We start from the raw sequence: 18,229 nt of genomic DNA on the forward strand, positions 1-18,229 counted from the left end.
ATAAGCTGACCGACTCAAAGCAGTTGGCAAACAATTCCAAATGGGTAAACAAAAACATATTGGCCAACTTAAAGGCGGCCCAACAACACGCCCTCACAAGGCCCGGCGACAGTTAATAGATTTATGCAATTGAAGTTCTCTGACTGCGATAAACTCAACAAAATGGCATAAAGCTCGGGTAATTTCCGCTCCCTGACGGATGGATGGAAGGATGGACGGAGGACTTGCTGGGCGAAAGGACCTCGAAACGTCCATCAAAAACTGGCCACAGTCCAGACCAAAAACTGATAAGATATGAAAAGCAATTTACGTAAACTGTCAACGACAAATGCGCCCTCGAGGACATGCTTCCCCATCGTTTCGTATCATTTCATTTTATATTTATATTTTATTTATCCGCGATTACGTATTATTGACATTTTAAAGCCGCCGCTAATTAATGCGCCTGATTATATGATCAAAGAATATGACATATCCGTAGATGGGGGAGAAATATGTTTCACGGCTGGCATTTTTGCTGAACTCACAGTCACAGGTGGCATTTACGCAGAACATTTTGTGATCCCCGACGTGAATTACCAGCAGGCTGTGGGCTCTTTTGTTATCCACGCGGAAGTTGTCGCTGTTGGTGAAGGAGACTTGATTCCGGTGCCAATCGAAGTAGCTCAGATGCCGCTTCGATGGCATCAGCTTCACCCTGCCCTCGAAGATGCCGCGCCAGTCCACGTAGTCCATCGAACTCTGACATCGCGCCTCTCGAAAACTCTGCTCCAGGTCCAGAAAGCTGGAGATTTCCAAGCCCTTCTTCGAGCGCATCACCAGGTAGACAACAGTCTGTAGAAAAAAATAGTTTATTAATCTTGCAAGAAATAATTTGAAATATTTTTAGACTTTCCGAAAGTTGTTTCTGTATCAGCTTCTGCTCCCGACTGGCAAACTGCTGGAGGACCTCGTCCTTGCTGTTTAAATAGTCGCCGAAAAGTTGGTATCCACATATTCCCCGCGGCTTCGTAAGGATCAACTCATTTGCCTTTCGCCGAAGGAATTGCTCCGGAGTGAGTAGGTTTCCGAGGCAATTCCTTCCGCAGGCATCCTGGATCAACTTCCTCTGGACATCTTTGTGGCCCAAGTAACGAATGTCTTCGTTGGTTATGAAGCTATCCACATAATCCTGGTACTGGTTAAAGTTAATAAGACTCATTACGGGAAACGCAAAATCTAATTATCTTTCAAATTGTAACTAATTGAATTACTTTTTAACTCGAACGACACTGCTGAAAAGGCAGCAAAATTCAGCTTTTGTGTCGATGGCTCAGTGTAAATCAAAAAGTATAATATTTTGAACAAGTTCGAGGAAAATACATTTCTGACAACTGACAACAAACTGGCAACTTTGGCTCAAAAGGCAAAACTTTTGCTTGGTTTGAGCAGAGGGGATGTTCTTGAATTCAATTTCGAAAGCAAATCGCCATTTCTACCAAAATGAAAAACATAGAAAAAAGGGACCGTTTTAATATTCATAAATGAGGGCAAAAGTTTTCTTATAGGGCTCATATCTTAATTGAAAAACTTGCAGGAAACTGATAAACGGAATGGACTTGAACAATTTGTAGAACGCTTTAATTTCGTGTGCTGCACAAATAATTAAACATTACCCACATAGAGTTCGCTTGCCAGAATCCGCAGCGTTGTTCGTGTGGCAAATTTAATAAATGGAAAAAGTTTCACAATGCCCAAGCCCCGACTTTGCCCTTGTCCCTTTTTTGACCAGAACTGTGAGTATTTTCAATTACACTTTCCTATGTGGCACGCCCCTTAATGCCCCAACGCCCTCCCCACACACACACACACACACACAGTCAGGGGCATTTCGCATATTAAACTAATTACTTCATCAACATTTTAAACTGCCAGCCAAAAGGGGAAATTTGCATTTTCAGCCTGTGCGTATGCAACGCTCTTTGTCCTTTTCCGCTTGATATCCTGTTGAGCGCACACTGTCGTGGATTAGCCGGCTAACGAGTGACACCTAGTGTTCGGAAACATGCTGTATAAATCCAGGAGGACCAGCTATGGGTGTACAGATCAGTTGGGAAAAGAAACTTAAAAGGTGAATGGGTTAAAAAGTACATATCTCAGGTTAAAAACATATCCCGTTTCTAAGCAAAGTAATATTTCTTTTATACTTATAGATATTTGCTGATCATAAATTGAAGAAGTAAGTAGTTAGATAATATTATATACATTTTGTCTACATATCAAGCCAAAAAATGATCTTAAATTAAAACAATTACTCAAATGTTAACAGTCCCTAATCAGCCATTATTTATATACCAAATAGGGTGTGGAAAATGTCCTGCATTTCCTGGCAGGTTTCCAGCTCGCTTTTCAATTTCCACACACAATACGCAGCAAGATTTTCCCTTTCGCTTGTGTAGAGGTGTGTGTGTCTGTGTGAATTTACGCTATTTAGACACGCTTTCACACTGTTTGCAGTTGTTGCTGCCGTCGCAGCAGCAATTAACATGCAGCCGCTGCCGACACTTGGAGCTCAGTGCTCCACTTGCCCTCCCAGAATTTTCTTCCCAGGATTTTCCAAAGCCTTCTGACTGTTTTCCTTCTGCTCCCCTCGCCGCCTTTTCGAAGAACCAACTGCTGTTCCGTTTTGCGTGCTTTGTCACCATCTTGCCGCTTGCCGCCGTCTTGAACGCGTAAATTGCTACTTCGTGGGCCAATCCTCCTCCTGTTCTCCCCGCTGAAGTCACAAGTCCTGGCGACATCCCTGCTCCGCTGCCATTCCCGCATTACTTCAGAGTACAACCAGGACTACTAGGACTGGCAGGGACACCCACTCCGCTCCCTGCGTCTTGGCCGTAGCCATTGTTTGACTTGGTCATTAGTAAATGTACTTTGTCGCAGCATAAAAAGGAGTTAAGTGCGCACTCTAAGGATTTATGTGCATTACCAAAGAATGAGGCAGCAATGCTCAATGCTGCCCTGGAAACTGCCTTTGCCATGTGTTAAGTGCACATATTTGATGAATGAGTCGGGTTCCTCCCGCCGCTTTTCAATTGCAGAAAGTGCAGAAAGGGTTGGCGAATGGCATTCATAGTTCAGCAGTTGCGTTGATTATTGCGCAGGGCATGCCAATCATCTACTTGAGAAGTAGCACCGGAAGAAATTATCAGAGAGGCTTCTAGAACCCCATCTATATTCTTTTTGATAGGGAAAAGAATTAGGAATTCATATCTTTTGCAAAGTGACAATGGCTTTTGTTTTTCTGTTTAGCCAGAAAAGTAATCGAAGAGCAAATTCCATGCATGGACAAATAATCCGAAAAGAGTCCTCCTCTCTTCTTTTCTAATTTGAATTCCGTTTGTGCATTGGCTCCCCCGTTGGGCCTGCATTTCTGTGTAATCCCATCGTCGCATTCGATTGCAATTCCCTTATTCTAATGTCATTTGGTCGTAGTGCCACATGTCCGGCAAATAAATTGCATCCGTGCCCGATTCCTTTGAACTGTTGGCAAATGCTAACACAAATTATCAAGTTACCATAAATTGCTCTCGCCCGGGCCGTACATCTTGCCAATGAAATCAAAGCCACATAAATTGCGCAAATAATTCTGCCTTCTCTCGACTTTCTCTGCCTTTCACCCTGCAGCGAAATGGCGCCCAACGAAATGCAACCAAGACAAAGGACGGGGGCCAAAAGAATCATCACTTACAACTGACCACAAAGCTCCCTTGGGAGCGGTGGTCCTGGTCCCAGTCTCGGTCTCGCAATCGATCAAAAGGAATTATGTCTCAACACAATTGTAAATAAATCTTTGCGGCCATGTGGACATCATGTGCATGCCGAGGTCTTGGACGAAGGACTTAGCTGGCAAAAGGGAGATATGGAAGACAGGAGGTGGGAGATGGGGAAATGGGACAGCCTTAAATCCTGCATATCACAGACACAGAGTATATGAAGATTGAGTGGTAATGTGTGCAAATCTAAAGCTTTCCTCCCTGGGATCCCCGAATGCGGTTGCTTCGATACCCGTCTGTCCGTTGACATGTTGGTAAATTGGTCCTTAGCTGATTGCATCGATTGCCGAGGCCGGTCTTAGCCAGAAACTGGGGAATTAAGTGTAAATGCCGGAAATTAATCTGCTCAAAGGGAAACACAAACAGAAATAGGCCCCAACCCAAATGCAATATTATTCAAAGTGATTTTACAAGTGCCTTTGGCACTTAGGAAATCGCCTCGTGGTCCAGCTGTCGGTTTTTCTTTTATAAGGCCGAAATTTATAATGCGCATCGATAATGATTTGTAATTTAAAGCTCAAACAAATTTCCGGCAATTTTCGTGGCAGACACGCGCCAAACATTTTCCTCATTTCCCGGCCCTCGACATCTTGTTTACTTTTCATCTGCCGGGGAAAACAACTTGAAGGCAGCGTAAAAAACCGAACTTATCGGTGTAATCATTGAGCCAAGGAAAGAAACATTAATTTGTTTCTTGTAAACTGCCTTGCCGAGGGCTTTGTGCAATCAACATGAACGTGAGCATCTTCAATGGCTCGGATTGTTTGGTTTGGCTTGGTTTGGTTTGGGTAACCCCCCAACCGGAAATTCAATGGCAGGAAATGTGAAATGGCCGTTAATGGCGTACACAGTGCGTATGCGTAATATGCCGGGGATCAGAATGAAAAACTGGCCTTTTTGTCTCTAATCGTTATGTGACATTAGCATGAGGAATTAGTCAGCATTTGGCAGCATTTAATATTTCATAATTAAACTTATTTGATTCTATTTGGTTTATTATTTCACAATTTGAAAAACATTCGTGTGTATCAATTATTATTGAACCAATTAAAGTCAATAATTAATATCAATAACTTAAATCGGTGATCAAATATTTGTCACTGACTGCTTTATTGCTTCCTTTTTGTTGATTAAAGAGTACGCTGATTTATTCGTTTCGTTTAATATTTTTTGATTTATTTGACTACTCATTAATTGTGGTATTTTAAATATTGAAAATAAGTAGGTATATAACCTCTACCTTTAATTTTACAAAGTTATTTCCCTTTTTGAAGAAAGAAAACGAGAGACTGAAGTCGTTACCCAACTTTCAGGCAAGCATAGCAGGCCTGTAGGCGATTACTAGTAATAAGAGCACATGTTGATGGAACATTAGGACATTTCAGGCAGCGGTGAAGTGCTCCTTCATCCCACATCTGTGGCTCCTTTGCCAGTCGCCTGTCATGTCTATTGTTAGTCGCCCGATGTTGCCTGTTCCTCGTCATGTTGGCCATTAAAATCTTGTACAGCATATGCCAGCCATATTAATTTTTTGCCACCCGGAAGGCGGTAGCGTAGGAAACACGCCCATTCACCGATTGATAGGCAGTTGCTGACGATTACGTGGTGCTGTTGCCTGCGACACGTGAGCTGGGGATGCGCTTACGTGGTTATGGTTATCGCCTTACGTAATTTCCTTGCTCATAATGAGCATTGTTGTCGTACAGGCAATTAAATCCAATTGCCTGCTGCCCAAAACGGATTAAGGGCAATTGACTCTCTAGTAATCAGCCTAAAATGTATATACTTTGAATTGGATTCAAGACAAAGGTATTGTTAAGGGGATTTAACAGACAGTTGCTAAGATGGATAAGTTAAAAGTCATTTATGAAGTAATTACCTTTGTAAGTCACATTAAAAAATTAAACGAGTTGAGAAGTCATATTTAAGACCCTTAGTCTTAGATCAACTTCTTTATCATTTTTTTTTTGGAAATATTAATTTGCAAAGTTCTCCGAAAAATGTATCCCAGCCACATCATTAAAATGTGCTCTTGTGCCTTGCAAAGCTCTTGTTCCACAAGTTTGCCGCTTCCTAACGCTTCTCTAATGACCGACCAACATAAACTGCTCGCTCGGTCGAGAGTCCTGGAAAATCCTTGCAGTTAACCGCACACAATTTTGTTATTTCTGCGGCGGACGAGCAATGTATCCAACTTGACGGGAGAATCTACAGCAGAGAGAAGGGAGTTTTTCCGTTTGCTGTCAGTGGCTCATTTGGCTGCTGAAAAGGCCAAAAGTCTGGACGAAGTCTTGGACACACAGGCAGGCAAACAGACAGACAGACCGGCAAGGGCGAGGGGATCGGATCATCTGTATCCTTTGGCCGCAGTTTGTTTTTGGGGAAAAAACAAAAAGTGAATAAGTTGTTGCCAGTGTTTGCTCGAGACTGCAAATGGCCTGCAACTATCCCCAGAGAAGCGTTGTTATCAAAGCAATATGGAACCGCTGGGGAGGGAGCACAACTGATGGTTTCTTCTAATCCCAGTTTACAAGCTTATTTCCATACATATATGAACTTCTACGAAGCATAACTCAATTTCAGTTTGTTTGGGCCAAGGATAATCATGTGAGTCACGATCTCTGAAGACTTCCCCCTTTCGCAAGGCCCCGAAATACGATTTTAATCATATTTCCCGACAAGGAGGGATGGCTCTGGCCTGCTCCTCTGCACTGAGCCTTAATAATGCCCCAAAGCATTTTACCAAAATTGAAAACTCGTGCAAATAATTTGCATAATGTACGAGATACTCTCTACCAACAAAAAGTACAAAAGCGAAAAAATGTCGCCTTGTTCTTCTTTTTGGCTGTCAACACACTCGCAGCTTAGGTCATATTTATATTTTGTATTTTTTATGCTTATGAATGTATATAAAACACGCTTCTTTGGGCACAGTGGGAGAATATAAGTGCCTGGAAGAAGGACAACATAATAGAGTTTAAGTATCGTAAGCCTTAGGTGAGTTCCCGTAGGCGAGTGTGTCAGTTAAGGCTTTTTTTTAAATTGAATTTTGGAATCCTTTTAAGATAAGCCAACAAACTCGTATTTAAGTTAAGTTCCTCTGCTTTATCCACTGTGCTAAGTTATTTAATATGCGAGAGGCAGGAATACATTTCACTTGCAAAACGAAATTAGCCCTAAATGGTTGGTCTTGGTCGCCCGAGGGGGTTTAATATTAAGTACTTGACACACATAAGCCCACCTCCCCCTTACTGAAATGACATAGAAATACAGGTATAATTATGGAAAATACTGTAGCAAAATAGGACATCTATATCTAGCTTCTTTTTATGCCATCACCAAGTGCAAATTTTCTCATGTCCTCGCTGGCTTCGGTTGCAATTTATTTATATTGTAGACAAAGCTGGGTGGATGACAAGGCCTCCCACAACCTCCCTCCCTCCCAGCTGACCCTGTGACCTGACTCCTGCCATTGGCAAAGCTTCAATAATTGCTGCCAAATTGCAGGCGAAGAAGTCAGCTCTGCGGCAAATGGCCGTCCGAGGGAAAACTTAATTGAAGTGTAAGCTGTTGAAGATGGAAGCTGCCTTCGGTCAGGTTTTTCCACTTTCCACAGCGTAGCCAACGCCAGGTCACGTCAAGCTGAAAGGAGAAATAAGAATTAAAAAGTTCAACAGAAAAAAAAGTCGAACAAAAAAATAAAGAATGCAGCAGAAAACCGAAGCCAGCTCTCTAATGGATTAATTTACTTTGTCGCAGTGCCAAAGCACTTGAAATTGGAAGGCATCAGGGCGTGTAAAAGGTTTTTGTGGCCTGCCACGCCCACGCCCCTACTTTTTTTAAGGGGGCGAAAATTCCCGCTTAAATGGTGCCTGTCGGCTTTGAACCTAATTGAAATGCTGATGAAAAGAAAATTGTTGTTTAAAAACAATAATCAAAAGTGGAAAACACTAAAACGCTTTCCACGCTCGCAAACACACACACACACGCACACCTTTGTTGTGATAAAAAAGAAGCGAAACGCCAGCTAAACAAAGCTGAAAAAACAACAACAGAGAGGCGGTAACAATGTTGCTGTGGTCTTGTTTTTCCTCAATTCCCGAACTAACTAGTTGGCTGAAAGGGACGCGGACGACCAGGTTTCCCTTTCAACCCGTTTCGCTATTTATAGAAATAACAAAGCACGATTTGGGTCTAAATTACTATCGACTTTGCTTTACCCTATAAGAAACAGATTTTTGATTTGCTTTTTAATATATTTTTTAAACATGTTAAGAAGATACTTAAGGTGTTCAAATCTATTTTGAAAGCCAATAATGTGCACTGAACATATATCTTATATCGCTACCTGAAATACCTGTCCAACATAGCCATGTATACCTGTGCTCCTAGCTTTCTGACGCCCCTTTTATTTTCTCAGTTTTCTGGCTGCCATATGTTGGTCAAAAATAAATTGAAGTGGTTTCCCTGCGCCCCTGAATTTCAAGCCAGGCTCCTCGACTTTGCATGTGTGCGAAAGTATCCTGGCTCTTTTGTGTCTGGTGTGGAAGCCGCAAGCATTTAGCAAGCGGCGCCTTAACACCGGCAACACTATTTCAGAGACCGAGATAAAAAGTCCTGCAAGAAGAGTGAGAGGGGGAGGGGAGGGTGATGGCAATTTCAGCATTAAATTAGGTGAAGCTCCCCCGTTTTGGCCAGGTGGGACAGCTTAGCCTTTGCGACGTCGTGTACCCGCATGTAAAGTAGTTTTTATGTGGCCTTGCCCGCCGCTGTGCTGTTGTGAGTGCATCATTAATTTTAATTTGTATTGCCCAAGCCGACAACATGGCCAACTGGCTGCCACGGCAAGGACACACGGCCAGGACACTCGGCCATCCAACATTTAGAACCACAACCCTTCCTCGGCCCCGCTCTCCTTGCCGGCAACCGCAATCCGACAACGTCACTTGCATGGCTGTTTAGTTTCACTTAAAGTGCCTCTTTGTTGTCTCTCTTGATGTCCTTTTCGTCCTTTCTCGTCCCATTCCCAGTGGGAAGTCCCAGAATGTGGGGGTGGCAAAGAGCTGAATTAGGATATGGCCAGGGAGTTATGAAATGTGATGAGAAAATATTGTGCACCTTGGGATGTTGGGCTGTCCGTAAAATATATCTGAGCCTCCTCGCTGCTAGAAAATACCACAAAGTATTCTGTCGGTTTTAGTTTGATTTTTACCTCAGCACAGTCAATGGCTATCCAAAAATATATACTCATATCTTGACTTTTATTGGAATAATGAAATGAATGAAAAGTTTTGGCCAAATGAATTTTTGTGGTAAATCTGAAAATAAAATATGTATTCTCGTACTCGAATGTTGAGAGAAAAATCAAATATTCCGAATCAATTAAATTGGATTTTTCCCAGTTGCAAAAACCAAAAGTAATTAAATAAATACAAAAGGCAGTATTGGATTAAGCTCTTGCACACAATTTATTTCCAAATTTGAAACTTTGGTTCAATCTTAAGTTTGTTATTCAGAAGTTGTTAGATTGGTCATAATAATAAAATGCAAATGACTCCATTCTACCCATTGCCCATCTTCGGCAGGTGAAACTAATCTACTCACAATCCATGGGGATAAAATCACTAAATATTTAGCACCGATTTTACCACATGGCAACCCATAATTAGTTGAAGCTTTTCCAGCTTTTTCATTAGGCTTTAGTTTGGTGAATACGTAGTGAGAGAGTTTCAGTAGCTAATTGCTGGGAAAAACTTTCTTTTGGTAGGAAAAGTTCTCTATACTTGGTGCTCTCATTACTAGAGGAAAAACTGTGTTGAAAAAATAATATATTGCTAAAATGTTTATAAAAAACAGAGAGTGTATATATTTTTGGTCTGTTAAAATTTACGGTACAGTAGGAATATCATACGGGCAGTGAGTTAAAAATGAGCTAAAACAGATCTCTGGTAATGATAATAATATTTTTACGGCTTGGTTAACTCGCATTCATGTAACAGTATTCACTGGGATGTAGTAGAGGGCTTCCACAGAACTTCTTCAGCATGAATTGCCCCCATATAAACTAGCAATCAGCGGTTATGTAGACCACGGCAGACCCGGCCAGCGCAACAACATAATTACACTTGTCAGTTCATTGTACCGCAAATGCTCTACGCACATATAACACACATGGCCATATCATCCCACCTCCAGCCCGATTTGCCGGGGTAACTGGACCAACCCACCGCTGGTGGAATGAGTAGGGGTCACCGGGCGGACATTCCCTGTAACCGAAGTCGCATGTTTCACGTGCCAGCAGCAAGGACTCCTTGTCATGATGATGCTCCCTGGGATGATGATGATGATGATGTCGCTGATGATGGTAATTTGTTGTGGCTAATTGCGTTAAAACCGCATGGGCAGGCATTGAAACGTGACACATTTTTGCGCCATTTTCGGGTCATGTCAAAAGCTAACAACCAACTGCAGTTGCGAAAAATATAAAATATGCGAAAATCAGCAAACATACACATAGGCACACACAGTGATAGTCAGAAGGTTTCGCCTGCCACAACATTATGACTAGAACATCCCCTTTTTAGACCGGCTCATGCAATCCGTTGGCAGACAGGTCGACAGGCATTGAAACAAAGTCATTCCGGGGCCAGGAAAATGTTTTCAGCCTCTGGCAGGCAAAGTGTCAGCTTCAATCAACCATTCACTCAGGCATACTCATCCGCCCCGTTGCCCGTGTTACATTCGTGTCTGGGCAATAAATTTGTCAATTCTTATTTATTATCTATCCTATTTGTTGTCCCTCGTGTACCGATGTGTTCATATCTTTCAGAAGCTAGTTCTTGGAAACTTTAATATGAAAGCTTTTTAACATTTTATAAGAAAATTCCTCTAAAATTAGGTCAAAGTGAACTCAAAACTCTAGCTTTAAAGACCCTAAAACAGAAAAAAGGCCTGAAAACACCGAACCCAATCATTTGGATTCTGCGTTGATAGACACGAATCTTTATAAACTTGCTACGTATGCGTATGTGTATGTGTGGGCGCTGTGAGGTATGCTACCGTTTTTTCCTTATTTATGTTCGAGCTTCGCATTTTTTTGGTGTGTTAGTTTTCCGCACACATACATGCATGCATCGAACGGTGCCAGCCATAAATAAAATTTAAGCTACACCAGAACGACGACAGCTTGGGCATGTGTATGTGCTGGTGTGTGTTGGTGTGTGCTTGTGTGAGTGTGGGCACTCAAGCAACAAAAGGTAGCACGGCGCAGTGGCATTTGATTTATGATTGCTCACCCAGTGAGGTTAAGACTTTGAAAATATTTTCACAGACACACAAAACACAAGAGACCCAAAGGACATTCCTCGGACTAGGAAACCGCCGGCAGGATGGAAGTACGCCAGTGGCATAGGCTCATAGGTTCAATGGCCTAAGTTCCCTACATCCCCCCTACACCGACGTCCTTCGGCCCTCCAGTATCTCCTGCTGTTTCGTGAGACTTTGTCATAAACCTTTTATTAGTTGCTGCTGCTGCTTCTACTGCACTGTTGTTCTCCTAGGCCGTAATGCACAGCACAAATACCCACACACACAATACGCACCCATACTCAGAAATACATATATACGCAGGATACTTGCTCACACATCCCGACTCCTGATCCTGCTGTTCAATCTAATGGGCGCACATGTCTAAAACTGTGAAACATTTGCCTAAGAATCTCGCACGTTTCCTGCTCCAGACGAAAGGCACTGAGACGAAAAGCTATTGAAAAGAATCGGAACCTTAAATGGCTGATTGATAAATTAGTTATTAAATTTGACTATTTGATGAGGTTTGTTTCCATCACTATCGGTATACAGAAAATATAAAAAAAGTTTACATATCTAATTTCAAAACCACAAACTTAAATGTTTATTTCTCAGTGCACATGTTTAAGGAAGGAAGACTGACGAGCTGCCTTTCGACGCACGTGCCTGTTCGCTTTATCAGGCCAATAACGTGAGTGCGAGAACAAGTTTTAGCATAAGTCTGGCCAAGTTGCATTCAACATTCAGTGTTGTTGGCATTCTCGTTGTTGGTGGCTTCGCATTATGGAAAATAAACTTGCATATCTTATGTGCGGCCGAGTCCCAGCCTTTGGCCAACTTTTACCTTCCATTTTAAGCAACTATGCCGCATCAGTTACCCAGAACTGAATCATTTGCAAAACAATTAAAGTTCTATTAGGCGGCAAATGCAAATTCAGCTCGTTTCGGGAGCTCTCGCCCACACACTCTCAACACTTCTCTGGCATTTTTCGGTTCTGTCGCATAAATGTGTTTGCCAGTTTAGTGCATAAGCCGTTTTAATTGTTTCGTTAAATGAGCCAGCAGCAGCAGCAGCAGCAGCAGAAAGCTTAACCATAAAAAGTTTTTGGACCAAAAAAAAAACAGGAGAGCGAGTAGAATGCTTTGCATGTTCTTCTATGATATGCAGATAGTTTGCATTTTTTGAAAATAAAATAAGTGGATAGAAGAGCATTTTTGGCGCCGGACAACATTGTCATTTAATGGGTCTCAGCCTTTCAGAGTTTAGTGTTCTGCTCTTAAAGGATTAAACTCTATGGCTTAGGATTAAAATGGATCAGCAATAACAATACAAATTGTTTCTTTTAAATAATTTATACAGTCAACTAAAAATAGAGATCCAATAATCAGTTTATTTTTCCGACTGCTGTGGCTGAATTTCCTTTCTGCCAAACCATCCAAGTGTCCTATCATTTCCCTCACAATTTATCCTGCAATATTTTAGCAACATTGTGTGGACCACTGTCAACACACTTTTTACCTCTCGCTTTTTGTGCTGCATTTACAGTGAGAAATGCATTTTATTTGTGCAATTTTTTGCCGAGACAGTTACACAATTTGTTTAGAGCTTCGATTCGGCAAATGTTTGTCAATATGTTTTTATCAAATAGCAACAATATTTACACATGCATAAATTTGTCCGCTCGTTTGTCTGCGAGGCAACTCATACGACACGTGGTAGTACGTCTGTATGTCTGTGGGTTTTTGTGCGGGCGAGACACGTCCATTGGGGAGTTTTATGTTTGTGTCAATAAAGTTTTATTTTATTATTTCGATGCGGTATGTGTGTGAGTGTCTGTTGCCAGTGGCATTCGCATGTTTGCTCTATTGAATTTATATGCATCACACCCCCCACCGTCCTTCCTTTCCGTTTCCATTTTCATTTTCATTTTCATTTTGTATAGTACGAGTATGTTGTATACGCACGTGGCTGGACCAAAATAAAACATGTTGCTGGCCCGCTCTCAAACTTATCGAATTTATGTTCGACTGTGTATTGAATTTTAATGGTCTTTGAGGCACAAACGCACAAAATGCTTCGGGGAATTTGTAGCAAAAACTACTTAAAATAATCTCATCGCTCTCTCTCTCGGCCTCTTAAATTGGATTTTGTGCAGAGGAAGGCGGAGATCGAGATGGAAATCGGTTTGTGCGTTTGGGGAGTAAATAAATTGTGTAAAAAATATGTTTACCGAATAAAAATATCTGCAATTGCAACCGCAATCAGGGAAATTCGCATTGGGGGCTTGCCTTTGCTTGACATTTACATGAAAGAGGAAGCATCAAAGGCATCTGCCATGGGGTACGGCCAAGATATAGTCCGCCCCCTTGCCATTAATATTAGAATTTATGGATGCCAACTAACAACAGCAGTAGCAGCAGCAGCAGTAGCAGTAGCAGCAGCAACAATGGCAACAACTTTGACAACTAGCAACTACAGCGACAACGACAACGGCAACGACAACAACAAGGCACAAATGTTAACGCCATCGTGCATTGTTAGCAAATTCAAGTGTCTGCCACTGCAGCAGCAACAACAAGAAGCAGCAGAAGCAGAAGTAGCAACACCAGCAACATGCAACGTGCAGCGGCAGCAGCAACTGCAATGCCAGGCGGAAGCAGCAACAACAGTTGCTGATAACCATAACATTGAGTGATATACGAGAGCAGAGAGGGTTGATTGTTGCAGTGTGGGTGTGTATCTGTGTGCAAGGACCTCCTCTGCTCGTGTGGGTGTGTGCATCTGTGTGTGCTGCTTCATTGCTTAACGCAGCATAAGCAGCAGAGCAGAGCCAGTCAGCCAGACAGCAGCAGCAGCAGCGATGTGGAGGGGTTGTCGATGGTCCCACTAATTTCTGCTGCACATGCAATTTTTTTCCCCGCCACCCAGGCACTCCACACACTTTAGTTGGGCCGCACCACCCGCACTTGTGACAGTTTTTAATACGCTTTCCTTTCAAGAGAAAGGTATGCGGAATGCAAATGCGAAGGGTTAGCAAATCATCTGAGCAGAGCTGAGAGTGGCCTCTCTAAAATCCAGGATAGGGACAGAATATGCTTCTTGTTTAGTTACAGTTTCGGATAAGTACTAGAAAAAGTTATAAGTGAAACATTTTAAATAAAATGTAAGTTATTTAATACCGTTAAATTTAAATAATTTATTTTCTTCTTGAAAGAGTATATCCTCCAGTGTCCTGTCCCACTTCCCTTTAAGTTGCTGCTCTCGTTTTTTCGCTTATGTCAGCCCGACACCCCGAAAACTCACACACACACACACCTACACTTAAATGCAGTGAGTGTGCAACGGAACTGCATTAAGCGTGCTCGATTGTGTGCTTTAAAAATTATGGCAAGCCCGATATTTTGTTTGGAGGTCAGCCATATTGTAAATTGACTGCCTAGAGCTCAATCAAAGTTTATATTACCCCAGCAAAAGGCACCCACTCGGGCGTAGAACATGCCGTTGCCAAGAAGTTCGGAGGCAAAGTCGATAAGGGATACACGAAAATATATTGTATGGGTTTTTGTGACTCGACATATAGATTGTTCCGTCCGCACACTTACCCGTCGAACAAACGCTTGTTTGTTATTGTGCTGTATTTTTTCGTTATTTTCCGGGACTTTTGCTGCCTTGTGGCTTTTATTCGTGCTTCGTGCAGCTTTCAGCTTACGACGACTGCAGCTGCCAAATGTCTGCCGAACATATAGAAGTCTATTAAGTTAATGTCGCGTAATTTAGCAAACTGTCAAAATCGCTGGCAAGTGAACAGCAACTAAATTCGGTACCATTCAATAAGTTTGCTTGACATTTTCCCCAGCCCCGGCAGTAACCAAGCCAAGTTGTGCATGTGCGGATGGAGTTTTTCTCTTTAACGTTAAAGTTGGCATTTTATTTTTTGTTAGAAAAGAAATGTATGCTTGTGGTACAGTATTTAATGAATAAACTAAAGCATAATTGCAAAAGACGCTAAATAAAAATGTTAAAATGCGTAACAAAGCATTATGTAGCCAACTTTACCTGACCGCTTCTAGCATTTTGTAATTTGGCCTGTCATAATAAAAAGGCAAGCGAAACAAACAAAAAAACCCCTGCAGACAGCGCTCTCAGAAGTACGCAAAACATTTGAATTATTTACCATAAACTTTTTCCCCATCTCGCACACAAAAAGCTGGAGCGATTCCTTTGTACAACATGGTAGATATATTCCCGCTCCTCTCGCAGCTCGGCCAAATGCTCAATTGCTGTTGATGCGTGGTCCTGTCCATACAAATTTCATGGCATACTTTTACGGGCATTTCCGTTTTGTAAACATGAGCAGAGCGGAAGGGGCGGGAAAAACGGAGAAGTTGTGCAACTTTATATAATTTTTATTTGAAAAATACCGAAATTGATTTGATGCGCTCTTCGTGCAAAAGGGAACACGAACAAGTTGACAGTTGGAAGAGAAACAAAAAAGTAAGACAAGCTTTGAGCTCATGCAAATTGACAGCAACAACTTTTCTAACTTTGTTGCAGCTTTAACATTGTTGGGAAAGATTTCTCTTGTAAATATTTAATTATTTGTTATCACAAGTATTGGGGAAAACAATTGGAAGCACAATATATTGTCACTTTTGCCAACCATGGATTTGTTAATTGGTAATGCGTCTGCGGTCGATGTATGATGCGATTCTGCCACAATTACTATGAATTATATCACAAATTCTGCATCAATTTCAATTGTCTGGCATTATCGTTCGATTGGCAATTTGGCAAATGGTTTGTCAATAAGCCATTTAAATATTGAATACACTTAACTGGCCTTTCTGATTAAGCGATACCACCGCCGCAAACAAAGAGTTGTTTTATTATTTTGTATACAATGCATTCTACACATAACAATTTAGCAGTTGCATTCATCATAGAAAGCTATTACAAATAAATAAATGTAGGAAAAAATCGATAGTCCATATGCCTTTCAAGCCATAATATTTATAAATTTAATTAGGCATTTGTAAAGGGATGTGCATATAGATTGGTTCATTATACTTTCTGTTTGTGGAATGATTAAAATTAAATAGTTTGCCAAGTTGGTAAGCACTTTATAAACTTTATCAAATTTTAAGATTGTCTGCTTTAACCACCATAATGAAATTTAAACTTGCCAAAACGTTGCCAATTAGTCCGTTGTCATGGCCGACTGCCTTTTGATCCGATGCGTGTGCATTGTGGCTTCAATTTGAGCTTTCCGCTATCTTAAGCCAACACAAGCACAAGCACAGATGCTCCTGCATCCTGCATCGTGCATCCTGGACCTGGAGCTTAAGACGCTGCCCGAAACTCCGGCACCTTGTCCATGCGGTGCTAATTAAGCCAGCCTGAATGAGAATCTCCCCTTGCCAGAGCTCTTTGTTAATCAAGCGAAGCTCTAGGCTTACACATACGTAGGAGCAACCGTATCCAAGGATCACACGAAACCCCTTTGCGGTGCGGCACTGGAGTCAATCGATTTTGCGGCCGTCTGTGAATCAAACTAATTAAATATTTACAAAAGGCAGCCAATGCCCATCAAGCAGGCATTGAACCTGGTTTTGACTTCATTAGCCGCGAATCCTGCGGTTGGCCGTTTAGAAAGTCAAATTTAATGGCATCTAAAGTTTGTTTAAGGTTGAAGTTCGGACTACAGTAAATCTACATCGGAGCTTGTTCCTTAAATTATTTCATTTCCTTCTGCTTTTAAATTTTAAATATTTTATGTTATATTATTTCTGTAGAACTTAAATTATTTCTGAATATAAAATCTTTATGGAAGTTTCATTGGTAATGATGAATCTCTATCCCTATTTTAACACATTCTATTTAAGTACCTATTAAGGGAGACATTTTTTTCAGCGTTGAAATAAGAGTCAGGTAAAGTTATGATAAATGTAAGCGGAAAAGCGGTGGCAACAAATCATGAAAAAATAACTAACGAAAGTTTAATTTGAATTTCAAGTTTTGGGCGAAAAAGTTTCTGTCGCAGTTTGCAGCTTGTCTCCATTTCGTCCTTTTTACCTCTTCCTTTGGCATTCGCTACTCTATTATAAACTTCCTTTCTGTTTGCGGACAAATGCTTGGCAATTACTTTTTAAGGTTCCCCGAAACAAATTGATTGCCAACGTGGAGTGGAATGGAATTGAGTGGAGTCCTGTGACGGCGAAGCAGCGAGGTGAAATCAACGTTAAAATAATTCACATCGATAATGGCGCTTTAATCGCATGAAACTTCCGGCAATTTGCCGAAGAGTGTTGAGTGCTTGAGCTGAGTTCTGTCTTCCTGTTCCCGCAATGATTTGCCTGAAGCAAATTTTAGATTCTCAATAGGTGGTTGTATACACTGAAATAAAACTAAAATAGTATGTTTAAATTGGCTTCTGTTTAACAAAATAATATATTCTACAAAATAAGAAAATGTTTACAGCTGTTTTAGATCTTTTGTAAACTAAAGAATGATAAGTCGTTGCTACTTTTTTCCAAGTGTATGCCAATGAAATCCCCAACTTTGGTTGAATGCTTTGCCGCGCTAATTTTGTTAATGTATCCTTTATACCTACAGATACACACACACACGGATACACCAACAGGCATACACTGCCTGTAAAGTCGGGTCTTTCCATTCTTAATTTCGTGTTTTGCTTAACTTTTCCTGTTCTGTTCGCCGGGGGGCAAAGGTGAAAATGTGGGGGTTAAGTCGTTGACTGTGCAGCCGTCTACAAATCCGCCGGCTTTGTGCAATCAGCGTTAACTTGTTTTCCTATTTCACAATTTATACTTTTTTTCCAGCCCTCTTTCGTTCGTTGTTCATTCCTTCCGCCTGCCTTGGCTCTCCCTCTTTGGCCCTTTGTCCCGGTTAGGAGATAAAAAACGAGGCGAAGATATGGAAATGTTTATTTAAAAATTTGGTCTTCTGTTTATTTTCGTTACCTCCCCAACTCCGAGCACATGGCGTATACGTAATGTGAGCTGGCATGTGGGAGTGACTGTGCGTGGGAAACACGGCGTATGCGTACTCTTAATTTCCTTAAACACTTCATTAGCGCAAATGTTGTGAC

General features: G+C 41.4%; 1 protein-coding gene across 1 annotated transcript; it reads right to left on the reverse strand.

Annotated features, from left to right (window-relative positions):
- Window positions 1-368: 368 nt before the first annotated feature.
- LOC108110601 (cilia- and flagella-associated protein 299) lies at window positions 369-1,336 on the reverse strand. The gene is made up of 2 exons (XM_017219698.2): window positions 896-1,336; window positions 369-834 (listed from the first exon to the last, which is right to left on the reverse strand). Exons 1-2 carry the CDS (start codon window positions 1,199-1,201, stop codon window positions 433-435), a joined length of 708 nt encoding a protein of 235 aa, XP_017075187.1. The 5' UTR covers window positions 1,202-1,336; the 3' UTR covers window positions 369-432.
- Between the last annotated feature and the right edge of the window lie 16,893 nt (window positions 1,337-18,229).

This window comes from Drosophila eugracilis, unplaced genomic scaffold (assembly GCF_018153835.1).
Source record: "Drosophila eugracilis isolate 14026-0451.02 unplaced genomic scaffold, ASM1815383v1 contig_2152, whole genome shotgun sequence".
NCBI classification, from domain to species: Eukaryota; Metazoa; Arthropoda; class Insecta; order Diptera; family Drosophilidae; genus Drosophila; species Drosophila eugracilis.

What these genes read in the sequence shown, in the direction of transcription:
- LOC108110601 (XM_017219698.2), bottom strand. Translation starts at nt 1,201, where the DNA reads ATGAGTCTTATTAACTTTAACCAGTACCAGGATTATGTGGATAGCTTC. An exon ending in TGATACAGAAACAACTTTCG is followed by an intron (nt 835 to 895) that starts GAAAGTCTAAAA and finishes TTTTTTCTACAG; the next exon opens with ACTGTTGTCTACCTGGTGAT.